Consider the following 18,391-nt stretch of genomic DNA (forward strand, 5'->3'; position numbering starts at 1 on the left):
TCTACTGATAGGTGAGATCTGGATCCGACATGAAACAAAATGTAATCACCTTGTTCTTGTCACCTACCCAACTCATACACCAAGTTTTGTTATGACTCGTCCACGACTTTTTGAAATATAATGTTATATATCGCTTTTCATCCGATCTCTCAATGGTGAAGAATCACTTAAAAATTCTCTGATCGGGATCTGGATTCGAATCTTCACCAAATTTCGTCCAAATCCGACCACAACTTCTTTTTGAGACATCCTGTCCACAGAGATAGACAAACGAACAAACAAGAAGACGTCATGCAGAGCACGATACTTGCAAAATCCACCCCTCACCCCCCAACCCCCGAAAAAAAGGTTGTAATTGATCTATCAAATTGTCCATTTCATCAAGATCAAAATTAACGATCTTGATCAAAGTTCGGGTCAATAGGATGAAAATTGATGATTTTGGAAGTTTGACCTTGAGTTGACCTTTGACTTCAAAAATAGTTGGTTTCCCTATTTAGTGACTCAATATGCAAATGCTGTTCAATTTCCAAGTCAATCGGATTTAAAATGGCGATTTTAGAAATTTCAGATGACATTTGACTTTTGACCTCAAAATCAATAGGCTTCTCAATTGTGACGACCTCTACAACTTGGTGAAGTTTCATGAAGATCGGTTTAGAATTGTGACCTGTAAGCGACTGACATACAGATATACAGACAAACAGACAGAATAACGCACAAGAACAACCAATATTCTTCAAAAATCTTCCATCTATCTATAATTCCAGTAATCTCTGTACGTTTGTACGTTTGTACGTTTGTTTGTCTGTGACCGCTGTTTCTCGACAACTACCGGTCCGATATACTTGAAACTTGCCAGGTATATTGCTGGGGACCCGAGGATGTGCCTTTTCAAGGTTTGAAATTAATCGGACAAGTACTTACCGAGCTATGGCGATTTAGCCGTTCGCCGTTCGCTTTGGCTTTGCGAATGGACCAAACCATTCATGTAAATAGAGGGGGGGGGTGTTCTGTGGTCGTTCGCTTTGGCTTTGCGAATGGACCAAACCATTCATGTAAATAGAGGGGGGGGTTCTGTGGTCGTTCGCTTTGGCTTTGCGAATGGACCAAACCATTCATGTAAATAGAGGGGGGGGTTCTGTGGTCGTTGCGAATGGACCAAACCATTCATGTAAATAGAGGGAGGGGGGTTCTGTGGTCGTTACTGCCACGTGGTTTCAAAGTTTTTTTTTGTTGTTGTTGTTTGCACGCATGTTTTTTTGCACCCACGTACGGGCACGCCCTAGGATGTTTACACACACACACCCCTACACAAATTTTATTTTTTTTTTTTTTTTGGCAAGGAACGGGCACCCACGTACGGGCACGTCCTAGTTTTGTGAAAATAACCGAATGAAGACGTCTAAAAACCACATACGAGTGGTAAAAACCACATACGTCTAAAAACCTCGTATGGACATAAAAACCAACAAATGTGTGTTTAGCCAAGATGAGTTGAACTGAGAATTGGATGACAGTGTTGCAAACAAGCACATTGGATATAACAAGCAAATTAGTCTCCTGGCATTGCTGATGAGGTGGAATTTTACCAGGAACCTAACTGAGATCTGTTCGTAAATCACACCAAGAATCTGTCAACACAGAAGTATTCAAATGAGAATGATCAGATCTGATCTTCTTTTGTGTTGTTTCATCGTTAGTGAAGCCTCATGTGGCTGCTGTGAAGTTATGGCCAACTTCGAACTTTAATAAGGACACCGAACCATGCGAATGATTCTGGGTGCTGTTCGATATCCACAACTGAGTGCAAGCACAGAAACATATTTGGCTGCCTTGAAAACCCAAATATATATGATTGTTACAAATGCTGAACAATGCAAATAGTCCTTATTTCCCTACATATAAAATAAATAGCCCTGAGTGGGCTGGCGGTCATCTCTTGAGGTTGTCGTTCTGCTGATCGCTGCTGATTTTGGGTCCCCACCTGGGAGCCCCCCTGATATGAAATCGTCGTGATCACCTGGGAGGCCCCCTGATATGAAATCCCCGTGATCACCTGGGAGGCCCCCTGATATGAAATATCCCGTGATCACCTGGGAGGCCCCCTGATATGAAATCCCCATGATCACCTGGGAGGCCCCCTGATATGAAATCCCCGTGATCACCTGGGAGGCCCCCTGATATGAAATCCCCATGATCACCTGGGAGGCCTCCTGATATGAAATCCCCGTGATCACCTGGGAGGCCCCCTGATATGAAATCCCCGTGATCACCTGGGAGGCCCCCTGATATGAAATCCCCGTGATCACCTGGGAGGCCCCCTGATATGAAATCCCCGTGATCACCTGGGAGGCCCCCTGATATGAAATCCCCATGATCACCTGGGAGGCCCCCTGATATGAAATCCCCGTGATCACCTGGGAGGCCCCCTGATATGAAATCCCCGTGATCACCTGGGAGGCCCCCTGATATGAAATCCCCGTGATCACCTGGGAGGCCCCCTGATATGAAATCCCCGTGATCACCTGGGAGGCCCCCTGATATGAAATCCCCGTGATCACCTGGGAGGCCCCCTGATATGAAATCCCCGTGATCACCTGGGAGGCCCCCTGATATGAAATACCCGTGATCACCTGGGAGGCCCCCTGATATGAAATCCCCGTGATCACCTGGGAGGCCCCCTGATATGAAATCCCCGTGATCACCTGGGAGGCCCCCTGATATGAAATCCCCATGATCACATGGGAGCCCCCATGATCCCCTGGGAGGCCCCCTGATATGAAATCCCCGTGATCACCTGGGAGGCCCCCTGATATGAAATCCCCGTGATCACCTGGGAGGCCCCCTGATATGAAATCCCCATGATCACCTGGGAGCCCCCGTGATCCCCTGGGAGGCCCCCTGATATGAAATCCCCGTGATCACCTGGGAGGCCCCCTGATATGAAATCGCTGTGATCCCCAGAAAAAAACCTTTCATAAACAGAAGAGTTGGCTCGCACCGAGTTGACTGTGCAGAGCAAGTATTCCATGAATACCATGTAGTTATAAAATGGTTGAGGCTCATGGAAGAGCTAGAGCAGAATGGAAGGGAACAAAATGGAAAGGGGAAAACACCAACAGCAGTGTAAACGTGAGAGTTAGATCAAGAGGAGGGGGAGAAGGACACATGGGGACAAACAAGGTGCACACAAGCTGAAATAAACCCAGCAAGAAGAGGAAGGGGACGGTGGGGATGAAACAGAAAAGGAACAAACCAACCGACAACTAACAATTGAAAAGAGTTGAGGGAGAAAGTGGAGAATCACAATAACCTGGAAAGAGGGAATGTTTGGGAATGGGGTCATTTGGGGTAAAATAGATCATGAGTATGGATGGAGGTTGACCTGAGTAGGACTTGGAGGGAAGAATGGGATCATGAGTATGAAGCCCTGGATGGAAGAATGGGACTGGACAGACTGGGGAAGTTGGTTCCACAGGTGAGAGAAAGTTGGTTCCACAGATTGTGTGTGCCCTGCAGAAACCTGGGAGGGACCCAAAAGAGGGCAGAGGATGAAAAAACAAAAACGGATGTGGTAGAATATTGAGAGGTCACCAACCTGTCTGCGATGTGAAAGTAACAGGCCTAGACACTCAGATTCGTCGCAGGAGATCCCGATGATTAATGAAGGCCTTGGCCGGCCCGGTTTTGAAGGCCCGGTTGCATAAAGCATCCTCAAGGAAAGATTTGAGGATTTCCTTGAGTATGTTCTTAAATTTCCCCTTAAGGACATCCTTAAGTTGAGGATGGTTGCATATACTAATATTCCTTAAGTTTTTTCTTAAAACCTTCCTGAAACGAAACTACAAGCAAAATATTCTGGATGTCATGAAAGAGTGAAAATTGCGGAAGTATTGTTATATCAGCCTCTGGCGTCGCGTGGCGACAATAGTCCTCTTCATCACCAATTTCCATGAAGAGCACCATTTGGAAATTCTAAGGTTCGTGTTTAAGAGGACGGGCGGGTCGTGGGGGGTGGAGAGGGTGAAGGTTTTAAGGAAAAACTTAAAGAATATGCATTGATGCAACCATCCTCAACTTAAGGATATCCTTCAGCAGACACTGGAGAAGCAGAGAGCAGGAGGTATGCTGGGGAAGCAGAGAGGGTGCAGAACGCTGGGGAAGCAGAGAGGGGGCGGGTGCCAGAGGAAGAAGAGAGGTGCGGGATGCTGGGGAAGCAGAGAGGAGGCGGGACGCCGGGGAAGCAGAGAGGAGCGGGACGCTGGGGAAGCAGAGAGGGGGAGGGATGCTGGGGAAGCAGAGAGGAGGTGGATCCCAGAGGAAGAAGAGAAGGGGCGGTATGCTGGGGAAGCAGAGAGGAGGCGGGACGGTGGGGAAGCAAAGAGGAGGCAGGTCCCAGAGGAAGAAGAGAGGTGCGGTATGCTGGGGAAGCAGAGAGGAGGTGGGACGCCGGGGAGCAGAGAGGAACGGGACGCTGGGGAAGCAGAGAGGGGCGGGATGCTGGGGAAGCAGAGAGGGGGCGGGACGCTGGGGAAGCAGAGAGGGGTGAGATTCTGTCGAAGCAGAGACGGGGGCGGGACGCTGGGGAAGCAGAGAGGGGTGAGATGCTGTCGAAGCAGAGAGGGGGTGGGTGCCAGAGGAAGAATGATTTTCAGAATCATTGGAATCTCCTGCGATGAAGCTAACTCCGAGGGCCTTTCACTCACTCGCCGGTGGGGATGAAACTGTCTTCTACCGACTCCTCTCCGGCCTTGCTCCCTCAGCTCTCTCTGTGCTCTGTCTCCCCAATATTCCTTCAGGTCGCACAAGATCTGCCTGCAACCCTCTTATGGTTAAACTGCCAAAATCTAGGCTCTCTGCTCACCTTCAATCTTTCATTCCCCTTTTTTGCTGCCTCTGGAACAAACTCCCTCACTCTCTTCAATCCCACTCCTCCCTCCAGGTCTTTAAAACAGCTGTTCACCACCATCTCTTATCTTCCCCCATCCAAAACCTTGATCTTTTCTACCCCCTCTAATTCACCCCAGATACACTTTTTTTTTTTTTTAAATTCCAACTTCTTTCCTGGAAGTCCTTGCAGTGTTCATATGTTTTATACCTCTCCCACCTCCCCCCAAGCCCTCCCCCTCCCACATTTCTCCCGATGTCCTTGCTCTCAAATGTTGTGTTTGTGTCCTTCCCCCTCTCTCCCCATCTTGTCTACTGCTCCCCTTATTTTTTGTGTTTTATGTGTCGGTTTGATTTTTGTGTGATCAATGTTATCTCTTTCACGAGCCTCGATCTTGGATACAAAAAAAAGAAGAAAAAAAAGAGAAGGGGCGGTATGCTGGGGAAGCAGAGAGGAGGCGGGATGCTGGGGAAGCAGAGATGAGGCAGGTCCCAGAGGAAGAAGAGAGGAGCGGGATGCTGGGGAAGCAGAGAGGGGCAGGATGCTGGGGAAGCAGAGAGGGGCGGGACCCAGAGGTAGAAGAGAAGGGGTGGGACACTGACGGAACATGAAAATAGGGAAGCAGAGATGGGGTGATATGCTGGGGAAGAACAGAGGGACACAGGACGCAAGGGAAGCAGAGAGGGACGGGATGCTGGGGAAGCAGAGAGGAGGCAAGGCACTGGGGAAGAAGAGAGGTGGCAAGAAACTGGAGAAGCAGAGAGGGGGGTGGATGCTGTGGAAGCAGAGTGGAGGCGGGTCCCAGAGGAAGAAGAGAATGGGCGGGAAGCTGTAGTAGCAGAGAGGGGCGAGATTCTGTAGAAGCAGAGAGGGGCGAGATTCTGTAGAAGCAGAGAGGGGGCAGGGCGCTGCAGAAGCAGGGAGGCGGGGGGACCCAGAGGAATAATAGAAGGGGCGGTACCCTGGGGAAGCAGAGAGGAGGCGGGACGCTGGGGAAGCAGAGACGGGGCGGGACGTTGGGGAAGCAAAGAGGGGCGGGACCCAGAGGCAGTAGTGAAGGGGCGCGACTCTGAGGGGACAATAAAATAGGGAAGCAGAGATGGGGTGAGATGCTGGGGAAGAAGAGATGAGTGTGGTGTAGGTGAAGCAGAGAGGGTTTTGGATGCTGGGGAAGCATAGAGGGATGCAGGACACAAGGGAAGCAGAGATGGATGGGATGCAGTGGAAAAAGAGTCTCTTATCACCACCATCTCTGATCTTCCCCCATCCAAAACCTTGATCTTTTCTACCCCCATTAATTCACCCAAGATCCACTTTTTTGAAATACCGACTTCTTTTCTGGAAGTCCTAGCAGTGTCCATGTGTTTTGTACCTCTCCCACCCATCCTCCCTTCCCTCACCCCCTTCCCCCGCCCCTTACCAAGCCCTCTCCCTCCCACAGATCTCCCGATATCCCTGTCCTCTACTGTTGTGCTTGTGTGCTTCCCTCTCTCTCCCTATCTTGTCTCCCGCTCCCTTTATTATAATATGTTTTATGTGTCAGTTTATGGTTTTTTTTGTGATTAATGTTAGCTCTTACACGAGCCTCGATCTTGTATACAAAAAAACAGCAATCAAAAGGAGAGGGGCTGGGACGCAGGGGGTGGGGGGGCGGGGGGTTGTTTTGCTTTATACTCAAACTTGTTTTGCTTTGTATTCAAACCCAGCCATATAATCCTATTATTTGTCTCACTTTCCATGTTGTATAGATTATCTCATTAGGTGTAAAGGGTTAAAAGGATGGCCTAGAGGCACATGCACTCTCCTCTAAGCTCTCTAGCCAAGGGGAGGAGGTAATGGATGAATGGCTCACAGAGGGTAACACATTCCTCATCCCAAAATCAGAAGAAACCCAACTATCTCACAAGTATAGACCAATAACATGGTTACGAACAACATACAAAGTCGTGACGGGAATCATCACAGAAACGGTGTTCCACCAACTAGCACAACAAGGAGGCCTAAGGCAGAACAGAAGGGATGTAAGAGGGGATTCTACAAAACAATAGATTGTCTACTACTAAACAAGGCCATAGTTAAAAACTACAACTAGAACGGGCACTCGGTAGAGCGCATACCTTCGCCGCAGCTACTGTTCTGTACTTGGCATGGGAGTGTAGGGAACAGAACAGTGAACAGTTTGGTGCTGATTTCATGCAAATCGGATAAGAATTGACCGAGTTATGACAAAAAACGCACATTTTGCAAGGTCGTGACCCCCCTGACCTTTGACCCCCAACCGCTAACAAGGGTAATGTCTTCACTGGGTCATGTCGTATATCACAAGATCGGGCATTGAATTCTGAACATTTTGGCATTAGTTGCATGCCAATTGGATAAAAATTGACTGCGCTATGGTAAAAATACGATTTTGACCTTTTCGTGACCTTGACCTTTGACCCGATTGCTCCCAAAATCTAATCAAATGTGTCCCGTATAATAACCAATCATCCCACCAAATTTCATGCAATTCGGTTGAATACTTTTTGAGTTATGCGAATAACATACACACACACACACACACACAGACATACAAATAAATACACAGCGATCAAAACATAACCTTCCGCTTTTGCGAAGGTAACCAGAAGAACCAAACTGGCTGCAGCCTGGATGGCCTACGTAAAAGCTTTTGATGGTGTGCCACATTAATGGATGATACTGTAGTGCGGTGCTATGCGCACGACTTGTCTTGCCAATAAAGGAAGCAACAACGAACGTAATCAAAAGAGTCTTTATTCTAAGGATCACACTATAGCACTGCCGTGCTCGGGGCTGTGTGCCCCGTGTATATCCCGAGGCCACGCCTACACCTCGGGCATGGCCGACACCCTCCTGGTGCGCGGAATGATGTCATCGCGCCAGCGAGCCATCGTGTCCACCACACGCGCCCCCCCCCCCCCAGAATTCCCGCGCACCTGAAGGGTCAGTTTGCGGGGCAAACAGATGACCCGGCTAAAGCGCCCTCTGGCGGCTGGCGGCGGGCGGCGTCTGAGATGCCGGGATGCCACCGGCTGCCCCTGGGATGGGTGCAGGACCGGGGGGCGGCGTGCCGGTGGGGTTGGGCGGTGCCGGGGGTCCGCCCACCGACGCGGGGGCTGAGCCACTGGCGGGGGGTGGTCCACGTCGAGGTGGGCCGGTTTGAGGCGGTCCATGGACACGCGGTCAGGAGTACCGCCGATGTCCAGTGTGAAGTGCTTCGCCCCGGTCTCCAGCATGTTGAAGGGCCCGTCGTACGCGGTGTCCGGTGGGCGTCGTGTCGGACGAACAAGTACTCCGCCGTGCGAAGCTCCGGGGCGACGTGCGTTGGCGGGCACCCACGGTGCGCCGTCGGCACTGGGGCGAACCTCTGGGCGGTCTCCTGCAGCGCGGAGCGCTGCTGCGCCGCGGACCATGGTGCCGTGGAGTCGGGGAGGAACGCGCCCGGCACCCGCAGCGGTTGTCCGAAGACCAACTCCGCCGCGGATGCGCGCAGGTCATCCTTGGGTGCCGTCCGGAGGCCCAGCAGGACCCAGGGGGGCCTGTTGACCCAGCCGCCGTCGCGGAGGGTGGCCCTGAGCGCGGCCTTTAAGGAGCGGTGGAAACGCTCGCGCAGGCCGTTGGCCTGGGGATGATAGGCCGTGGTACGGTGCAGCTGGACACCGAGCCCCCCCACGACCGCCCCCCCAGAGCTCTGAGGTAAACTGGGGGCCGCAGTCGGACGAGATGTCCGAGGGGGCGCCGAACCGGGCAACCCAGGTGGCGATGAACGCCTGTGCGACGTCCACCGCCGTCGTCGCCGCCAAAGGCACGGCCTCCGGCCACCGGGTGGTGCGGTCCACCATGGTGAGGACGTGAGTGAAACCCCGCGAGGGGGGCAGAGGTCCCACCAAGTCCACGTGAACGTGGTCGAACCGACGTTCGGGCACCATAAACGGGGCCAACGGGGCCTCGGTGTGGCGGTGCACCTTCGCGCGCTGGCACGCGAGGCACGTCCTGGTCCAATCGCGGACGACCTTCCGGAGGCCATGCCAGACGAACTTGTCAGCGACTAGCCTCTGGGAGGCCTTTGTGCCCGGGTGGGACAGGCCGTGGATGGCGTCAAAAACCCGGAGCCCGCGGGCACGATGGGGCGAGGCCGCCCGAGGGAGATGTCACACAGGAGGGCCGTGCCCACGCCTTCGAATGGCACCTCGGTGACGCGGAGGCCTATGACGGCTGTCCGCAAGGCCTGGACGTCGGGGTCGGTGGTCTGGTCCGCCGCCATCCGGGCATAGTCGATGCCGAGGTGGACCGCGTGGGCGACGGACCGGGAAAGGCAATCCGCCACCGGGTTGTCCTTCCCCGTGACGTGCCGGATGTCCATCGTGTACTCGGACACGGCCGAGAGCTGCTGCTGCTGCCGGGCCGACCACGGCTCGGCGACCTTGGCCATCGCGAAGACCAGGGACTTTTTTTTTTTTTTTTGTATACAAGATCGAGGCTCGTGAAAGAGCGAACATTAATCACACAGAAAGACAAACCGACACATAAAACATATAACATCGGGAGCGGTAGACAAGATGGGGAGAGAGGGGGAAGGACACAAACACAACATTTGAGAGCAGGGACCGAGAGACATGGAGACATCGAGAGATCTGAGAGAGGGCGAGGGCTTGGGGGGGGGGGCATGGGAAGGGGGCGGTGGGAGAGGTATAAAACATATGGACACTGCCAGGACTTCCAGGAAAGAAGTTGGAATTTCAAACAAGGTGGATCTGGGGTGAATTAGCGGGGGTAGAAAAGATCAAGGTTTTGGATGGGGGAAGATAAGAGATGGTGGTGAACAGCTGTTTTAAAGACCTGGAGGGAGGAGTGGGATTGAAGGGAGTGAGGGAGTTTGTTCCAGAGGCGGGAGAAAAGAGGAATGAAAGAGTGAAGGTGAGCAGAGAGCCGAGATTTCGGCAGTTTAACCATCAGAGGGTTGCTGGCAGATCTTGTGCGACCTGTAGGAATATTTGGGGGACAGAGCACAGAGAGAGCTGGGGGTGCAAGGCCGGAGAGGAGTCGGTAGAAGACAGAAAGACCACCTACCTACCTGCGGTGCGTGAGTGAAAGGCCCTCAGAGATAGCTTCATTGCGGGAGATTCCAATAATTCTGAAAGCTTTGGTTTCAACAGCGTGAAGCCGAGCTAGGTGTGAGGCAGGAGCACCGGCCCATAGGGGAGAACAGTATTCCATTGAGCTGCGGATGAAAGCCTTGTATGTGGTGAGGAGCTCAGGTGTGCCGAGGAAGGACTTCGCACGACGGAGGATGCCCAGTCGGCGACTGGCTTTGGAGGCCAGCTTGTGGTCGACGAAGGCCGTGAACGAACGGCCCTCGAGCAGATGGCGAAAGTGCCTGACCGCCAGGTGAAGCCCGAGCAACTCGCGGTCGAAGGTACTGTACCGGCGTTCGTGCGGGCGAAGCTGCCGGCTGAAAAACGCCAGCGGTTGCCAAGCTCCACGCACCCATTGCTCGTGCACCGCGCCCACCGCGTAGTCCGACGGGTCAGTGGTGAGGGCGATCGGTGCATCGGGCGCCGGGTGCGCGAGCATGGTGGCGTTAACCAGGGCGAGCTTCGCGCCCGTGAACGCCGCGTCCATCTGCTCGGTCCAAACGACGTCACCTTTGCCCGGCTTCCCCTGGAGGGCCTCGTGCAGGGGGCGCAGGAGTTGGGCGATGCAGGGCAGGAAACGGTGGTAAAAGTTTACCATGCCCAAGAACTCCTGGAGCCCCTTGATCGTGCGGGGGCGCAGAAACCCCTTGACCGCCTCCACCTTTGCTGGTAAGGGGATGGCCCCGTGCCTGGTGACGCGGTGCCCCAAAAAGTCGATCTCGGCGACGCCGAACCGGCACTTGGCGGGGTTCACGATCAGGCCATGCTGGCCCAGGCGTTCGAAGAGCGTGCGGAGATGGCGGAGGTGCTCTTCACGGGACGCGCTTGCGACGAGGATGTCGTCCAGGTAGACATAGACGAAATCCAGGTCGCGCAAGACGCTGTCCATCAGACGTTGGAACGCCTGAGCCGCATTCTTCAAACCGAAGGGCATCCGAAGGAATTCAAAGAGGCCGAATGGCATAATGACGGCCGTCTTCGGGATGTCCTCCGGCCTGACGGGGACCTGGTGGTAGCCGCGTATGAGGTCCACCTTGGAGAAGCAGGACATGTTCGCCAACTGGGCGGAAAAGTCCTGGATGTGGGGGACCGGGTAACGGTCGGGGGTGGTGGCATCGTTGAGGCGGCGGTAGTCCCCGCACGGCCGCCATCCCCCGCCAGACTTCGGCACGATGTGTAGCGGTGACGCCCAAGCACTTTTGGAGCGCCGCACGATGCCCAGCCGCTCCAGCATAGGGAACTCCGCTCTCGCCACCGCGAGCTTCATTGGTTCGAGGCGGCGGGCCTGGGCGTAGACCGGTGGCCCGACGGTGGGTATGTGATGTTCCACACCGTGCTTTACGGCCACCGCCGAGAAGGTGGGCCACGTGAGGGCCGGGAAACTGGCGAGGAGGCAGGTGAACTCATCCGCTGCTGGGAGGGTACAAACCAACCTCGCCGGGACCGAACCGCTCAGCAAGCCGCTTGGCGAGTCGCTCGGTGAGCCACTCAGTGAGCCGCTCAACGAGCTGCTCAGCGCGCAAGCAAGCGAGCTGAACGTTTCAGCCTGGACGAGGCGTCTGTTCTGTACGTCTACCAACAACCCGTTTGCACAGAGGAAGTCCGCACCGAGCAATGCCATGGGCACGCTGGCGGTTACGAACGTCCACGTGAAGCGTTGCCCTCCGAACCGCAGGGAGAGGCAGCGCTTCCCGAACGTGCGTATGGGTGTTCCGTTGGCTGCAAGCAATGCGGGGCCCCGGCCCACGGTGTGCTTGTCGGACGTAGAGGCAGGGATAACGCTCACCTGTGCACCCGTGTCGCATAGGAAGCGGCGCCCGGACAAGGTGTCCGTTATAAAAAGAAGGCTGCCGGAATGGCCGACGCTCAGGGCCGCTACCGAGCGCCGGCTTGGCAGTTTCCCGACTTGCCGATCGAGCACGGCGGGCGACAATTCCTCGCCTTGTGGCCAAACCTGGCGTGGAAATGGCACCAAGTTTGCGGCGAAGGCGGAGGCCGCGGTTTTCGCGGTGGTGGTGGGCGGGGCGTGGCGGCGGCCACGCGGTGTGCATCAGCCTCGGGATCCACGAGGTGTGGTGCATCAGCATCAGCATCAGCCCCGTGATCCGCGACGGCCGCACCGAAGCTCGCCCGCATGTCACACGCCGCGAAAAACCTGTCGGCCTCGACGGTCAGCGCGCGGGGCTCCTTTATCTTGGAACCGGCCAACGCGAGGCGTACCTGTGCCGGTAGCTGGCATAAAAAGAGCGCCCGGAATAAAAAATCCGGTGCTTTGTCCCCCAGGAGCGACAGCATATGGTCCATTCGGACCGATGGTCGCGTGTCGCCGAGGTCGGGAAGGTCCAGGAGACGGTCGGCCCGTTCGTCCTCTGTGAGGCCGAACGTGGCGATGAGGCGACGCTTGAGCGCCTCGTATCTGTGGTCGGCCGGTGGGTTCCGCAGGATGGACACGACGCGGGCGGCTGTGCCGGGCCCGAGGGCGGCGATGACGTGGAAATAGCGCGTCTCGTCCGCCGTTATGCCACGAAGCCGAAACTGGGCTTCTGCCTGCATAAACCATATCTCCGCTTGAGCTTCCCAAAACTCGGGGAGTTTCACCGCGACCACGTTGCTGCTCGTCATGGCACGTTCTGTAGTTCAGCGTCGGCTGAACTAGTCGAGGTCACCAATGTAGTGCGGTGCTATGCGCACGACTTGTCTTGTCAATAAAGGAAGCAACAACGAACGTAATCAAAAGAGTCTTTATTCTAAGGATCACACTATAGCACTGTCGTGCTTTGGGCTGTGTGCCCCGTGTATATCCCGAGGCCACGCCTACCCCTCGGGCGTGGCCGACACCCTCCTGGTGCGCGGAATGATGTCATCGCGCCAGCGAGCCATCGTGTCCGCCAAAATACAATGCATGCATTGTACAAGACGAACTATCAAGTAATCAAACCGATAGAGAAAGCAATGGAGCTCTGGAGCACCACATTGATACTGCAGTACTCAGAAGGAAAGATCGAAATACCAGGAGTGAAGATACGTCGAGGGATCTTTCAGAGAGACAGACTTTCACCCCTCTTGTTTTGCCTTGCCCTTGACCCACTGAGCACCCTCATTAATGAGCAGTGCCACCCTGGCATCAAACAAGAGAATGTCCAAAGAGACAGGGATGTGACACATCTACTGCACATGGATGACCTACAACTGTCTGCACCAAACGACAAAAAATTGGTAGAACAACCAAAATTAGTGGAATGGTTCTCCGACGACATCCAAATGGAATTTGGCCTGAACAACATAAAAGGTAAATTCGCCATTTGTACAAGGTGAACCAACAAAATCGGGGAACATAAAAATCACCTCGATACAACAATCCATGAAGTAAAAAACAAAGCATCACACAAATACCCCGGGGTCGAAGAGGGCCAAAAAATATGTAACAAACAAATTAGGAAAACAATTACCCAAGAATACCTGCATAGAATGAGACCGACCCTGAAACCATTCCTCTCCCCGAGAAACAAAATCAAAGCCACCACACAACTAGCAGTGCCAGTGTTCCAACACAGTTGCGGTGCAACAAATTAGATGGGATTTTATAAACTTTGAGATTTGACAGATGGATCCGATTGTAATTCTTGGCTGTTTATCAGATAATTACAACAGCTGCTCGGTTCGGTGCTCTCTGCAGCATCCATGACATCCACATGTTGCTCATACCTTACTCTGAATTCGATAACTGTGCAATGGATTCGATTTTTGAAAATAAAAACGGATGTACATTGTAGATTATACCGCAATCATTCGACGCTAAAACCTGCAGCTTTTAATAAATATTCTGCAACATATGAGAGCAAACAGAATGATTACTGTGCTACTGGCAGGTTTTTACTGTGCTACTGGCAGGTTTTTACTGTGCTCCTGGCAGGTTTTTACTGTGCTCCTGGCAGGTTTTTACTGTGCTACTGGTAGGTTTTTATTGTGCTCCTGGCAGGGTTTTACTGTGCTACAGGCAGGGTTTTACTGTGCTACTGGCAGATTTTTACTGTGCTCCTGGCAGGTTTTTACTGTGCTACTGGTAGGTTTTTATTGTGCTCCTGGCAGGGTTTTACTGTGCTACTGGCAGGTTTTACTGTGGTACTGGCAGGTTTTACTGTGCTACTGGCAGGTTTTACTGTGCTACAGGCAGGTTTTACTGTGCTACAGGCAGGTTTTACTGTGCTACAGGCAGGTTTTACTGTGCTACAGGCAGGTTTTTACTGTGCTCCTGGCAGGTTTTTACTGTGCTCCTGGCAGGTTTTTACTGTGCTACAGGCAGGTTTTTACTGTGCTACAGGCAGGTTTTTACTGTGCTACAGGCAGGTTTTTACTGTGCTACAGGCAGGTTTTTACTGTGCGACTGGTATGTTTTTACTGTGCGACTGGTATGTTTTTACTGTGCTCCTGGCAGGTGTTTACTGTGCTACTGGCAGGTTTTACCGTGCTACTGGCAGGTTTTTACTGTGCTACTAGCAGGTATAGGACACGATAGACACATAGAGGGAACCCCCATTTCTCTACTACTCTTAGCCTATCGAGGTCATGTTATTACTATTTTTACTAATCTGGTTTTCTCATCCACAGGCAAAAAGAACTCCATCTTGCTGAACAAACTGCAACAAGAGAGAGCGACAACAACTGATAGTGCGCTCATCCAGCAGATGGTGAGGAGAGACCGAGAAATGGCAGAGCAGGCCCAACTTGGAGTACCTGCTGCACCCGAAAGCCCATCTGGTCTCAGTTCAGCAGTGCGACTGCTTGCTACCACATCAGTATTTGCGTTCATGCAACAACATCACAACCTACACAGTACACTGGAAGCTGAAGCGGAGGCTGCAGCTGCAGCTGCAGCAGCAGCAGCAGCAGTTGGAAACCAAACTGGAATTTCTTCTGCAGCACCATTTGCCAGCACCGAATGCACCCTCATTGCTGTCTCTCCATCACAACCTCTGCTTCAGGCAGCTGATCCAGAACATTCACAGTCAACAAGTCTCAGTTATTTAACACCTTCTCATGCAGTTGGACCTACATCTGAATCTCCACCTTTGGCACAGAGTTCACCTTCTTATAATCAAAGGCACTTATCAGTCAAGGGTCGGTCCTCTTCGCTTCACTGTCCCATTGATACACAGCAGGTAACAGATGCTGGCGAACCACCGTTGCGTGTCAAAGGACCTGACGGAGGTCAACATAGTCCATCTCTACGCAGCCACAGTCGCAGCCCACCTGGACATGGCACCCATCACCAAAAGTTAACAACAGGTCTTTCAAGTAATCAGACTACACCGCAACCATTGCAGGTGTCTACCAGTCAAGGCCAACATCAACTACCATTCAAAAGGCAGGAAGCCCTGGCAGCACAGGCTGCATGGCCACCAGACGGCATCCCTCAGTTCTACTCAAAAGGTCAGTTTGTGAGGCCTAAAGGAACTGCCATTATATGGGGTTTTACGGGCACATCTCAGCCTTCGCTTGATCACTGCACTGGCCCAAGCCACTTTTATGACAGTTTACATGCTTCTCCTAGTAGCAGGGGAGCAACAGGAAGTCTGGGCAGACGACTACATCAGGAGTTAAAACCATTGTCAGCATCACAGCCCTCTTTACCATATGTAGTACATCCCTCAGCGAGAGATTTATTTTTACTACCCGTATGTGCACAACTGCCTTCTACACTGGGTAGCTCTCTTACCTCCTCATTTTCACCACCAGTTAGTGCAGCCGTTTCTGTGCCAGGCTTGCCCATGGCTGTGGCACACACAATCCCAGCAAGCGTCCCACAGGAAGCAATTGTAAGCAAGAGTGGACCTGGCCCATCACCTGACTCACTCTGTCCATCAAATGCAGTGGTACCTTCAACCGTCTCCCAGACATCAAGCACCATCCATCTCGAACAGGACGTTAGAAAAGACACAGCTGTGCCAACAGGTACCCCACTCCCACCTACTAGTCTACCAGCATCTACAGCACCACTGAGCAGCACACCTGAACCCACATCATTCAAATCTCCAGTTTCTGCATTCTCAGCAACTCTCTCGACTATCACGGAGTCAGCAGCTACTATTGCATCAGTATCTCCAGGCACCACGGCCCAGTTTCAAGAGGCAGAAAGTATTTCAAGAGGTTCAATGCTGGAAATAGCCACACAACCTTCTTTTGTACCTCTATCACCTTCCCGGCCTGTCCCTCTAACTTCCAGAGCAGAGGACGAATCCCCGGCGCTGGCTGACAGTGGCATGGACAGCAGCACAGTTTCATCCCCAGGAACAGGGCAGGCCGGGTCTTTTCCTGCACAAGGCAGCGGATGACGGGAACAAACTGGGTGTGATGCTTCTCAAAGCTAACTGTACACTTTGTGGGCATTGTAAATACACATGTAACAATGTAAAGTCACAAATTAATTGGTTTTACTCTTAGGATAATTTACATTGTGCTCATTGTTTTATGCAGAGTTGTTTTCTTCGGAGTACAATAGACATAAGTCTTATTTTCTTGTTTATAAAAGGCTGAGGGAAATGAGATATTTTACTGTACAGTGAGAATGTGTAAAGATAATCAAAAAGGTGGACCTTCTTCCATCAATGTGCAGTCTTCCACTCTGATCAGCTGATGAGAATGATTCACACAAGAAAAGAAAATTAGACTCTTAGCCCAAAACCTGATGTGAAGCAATATGAAGAATTTCTATAGATAGAAGCCTTGAACCAATGAAGAGATGTGTATTGCACTTTAATCTGCATTATTTATATAATACATGTATAGATATATTCTTCATCACGACAAATTGTTCTTCTGTACAATGAGAGGGATTCACAAGGATATATTCTCAGAGGAGGTACGAGCCGACCACCACAGTGTCGAACAACTGTCTTTTTGAAAAACCCCATTCAAAAAAAAACGATATTAAAAAAAGGAAACAACACAAAAGGAAAAGTGACTTCACTTCCAAAAAGAAACACGTTTTTGTATAATAGTATTTGATTATACTTCAATTGTTCCATGGAAGCCTCTTCCGATTGCCCCCCTTTGGACCTGAAAGAAAGAAGAGCTGTAAATGGCTTGTTTCGTTCAGGGTCTCAGTTTGTGAATGAACAAATTTACCCTTTCCTAAGTGTGAGTTAGTCGACATCCAGAGCCTCTGCGTGAACGTTTTGAATGGAAGTTTGATCATCTGTTTCCCTTTCAGATGTGGATGGTCATTGCTAAAAGCGTACACAGCTGCTATTTCAGAACAGAGTAAGAGAATGTTTCCTTGTAGTGTCTGGCACATGCCAGACTGTCAATTGTTGGTCTGTGTTTCCTGTATGCTTAGGTTGTACTGTATGACTAAATATATAAATATATATATATACATATATATATATATATATATATAATGTTTACCATATCCTAATCTGAAATTGACCTCTGCAATCAGCCAGGGAACAGCTTTGTGTGGTTTTGTCTTATTGTTCTTATCTTTGTGCGGTTGTTAGATTTTCATTTCACTTCCAGTGCGGAATGAATTTTCCGATAGTTCAATAAATGGGAATTGGGGAGTTTGCATGATATGATAATTATGGCGATTCCTTACATGCAGCAAAATATCACTTTTCAATTTATTTACTCAATTACATGCACAGATACATTCCATGACAACTATGTTAATTTTGGAGTTCAAAACTTTTAACTCTTGATCACCGCAAGTCGACCTTTTTTTTTTGGTTTGTTTGTTTGTTTTTCCCTCCAAAAGGTGACGAAGTAACAATCGCATCATTTCTGTTCACCTCCTGCACTTTTTACACGGCTAGTAATTTCAATGCAGTAAACAGGGTTTTTCTTTTTCTCATTTCCAAACGTTCTGCTTGTTACGTCATTTAAAGAGATGGACAATGCAAAAGTACACACGACAGAAATGCAAGAATCATAACATGTACTGCAAATTAATTAAAGAATTGTATGCTGTCCTGCATGGAGGATCTTCACCAAGAATAGGCAAGTTATTGATGGCAAACTAAACAAATTACAAATTCCTGCCAACATCAGTCGAACGTTGGGTGCCAATGAGGACCTGATGGTTCGTGTCATCAAAGGACCATGGACGGAGATGGTTTGTGAACAACTTAGGGCAAAAACGTTCCTTGCTGACCCTAAGAAGGACGAGGTGGTAGTATTAGTAGTAGTAGTAGTAGTAATAGTAGTAGCAGTAGTAGTAGTAGTAGTAGTAGTATGCTGTGAAGATGTTTTTATAATTCTGTTTTGGAAAAACTCTTTCAAACAACATACATTATGACATGTTCAAACAGGGCAAACCACATCTTTCCTGGAAAAACCACATTTC

General features: G+C 51.2%; 1 protein-coding gene across 1 annotated transcript in view; it reads left to right on the forward strand.

Moving 5' to 3' along the window:
- LOC137421211 (potassium/sodium hyperpolarization-activated cyclic nucleotide-gated channel 4-like) overlaps window positions 1–18,016 on the forward strand; it is a 217,025-nt gene extending 199,009 nt beyond the window's left edge. The window contains exon 8 of the mRNA XM_068107034.2: window positions 14,656–18,016. Coding sequence (XP_067963135.2) covers window positions 14,656–16,379 — 1,724 coding nt within the window. The 3' untranslated portion in view covers window positions 16,380–18,016. The remainder of the gene's footprint in view (window positions 1–14,655) is intronic.
- Window positions 18,017–18,391: the final 375 nt, after the last annotated feature.

The sequence above is a fragment of the Myxine glutinosa genome, chromosome 2, assembly GCF_964187855.1.
Source record: "Myxine glutinosa chromosome 2, kmMyxGlut1.1, whole genome shotgun sequence".
NCBI classification, from domain to species: domain Eukaryota; kingdom Metazoa; phylum Chordata; class Myxini; order Myxiniformes; family Myxinidae; genus Myxine; species Myxine glutinosa.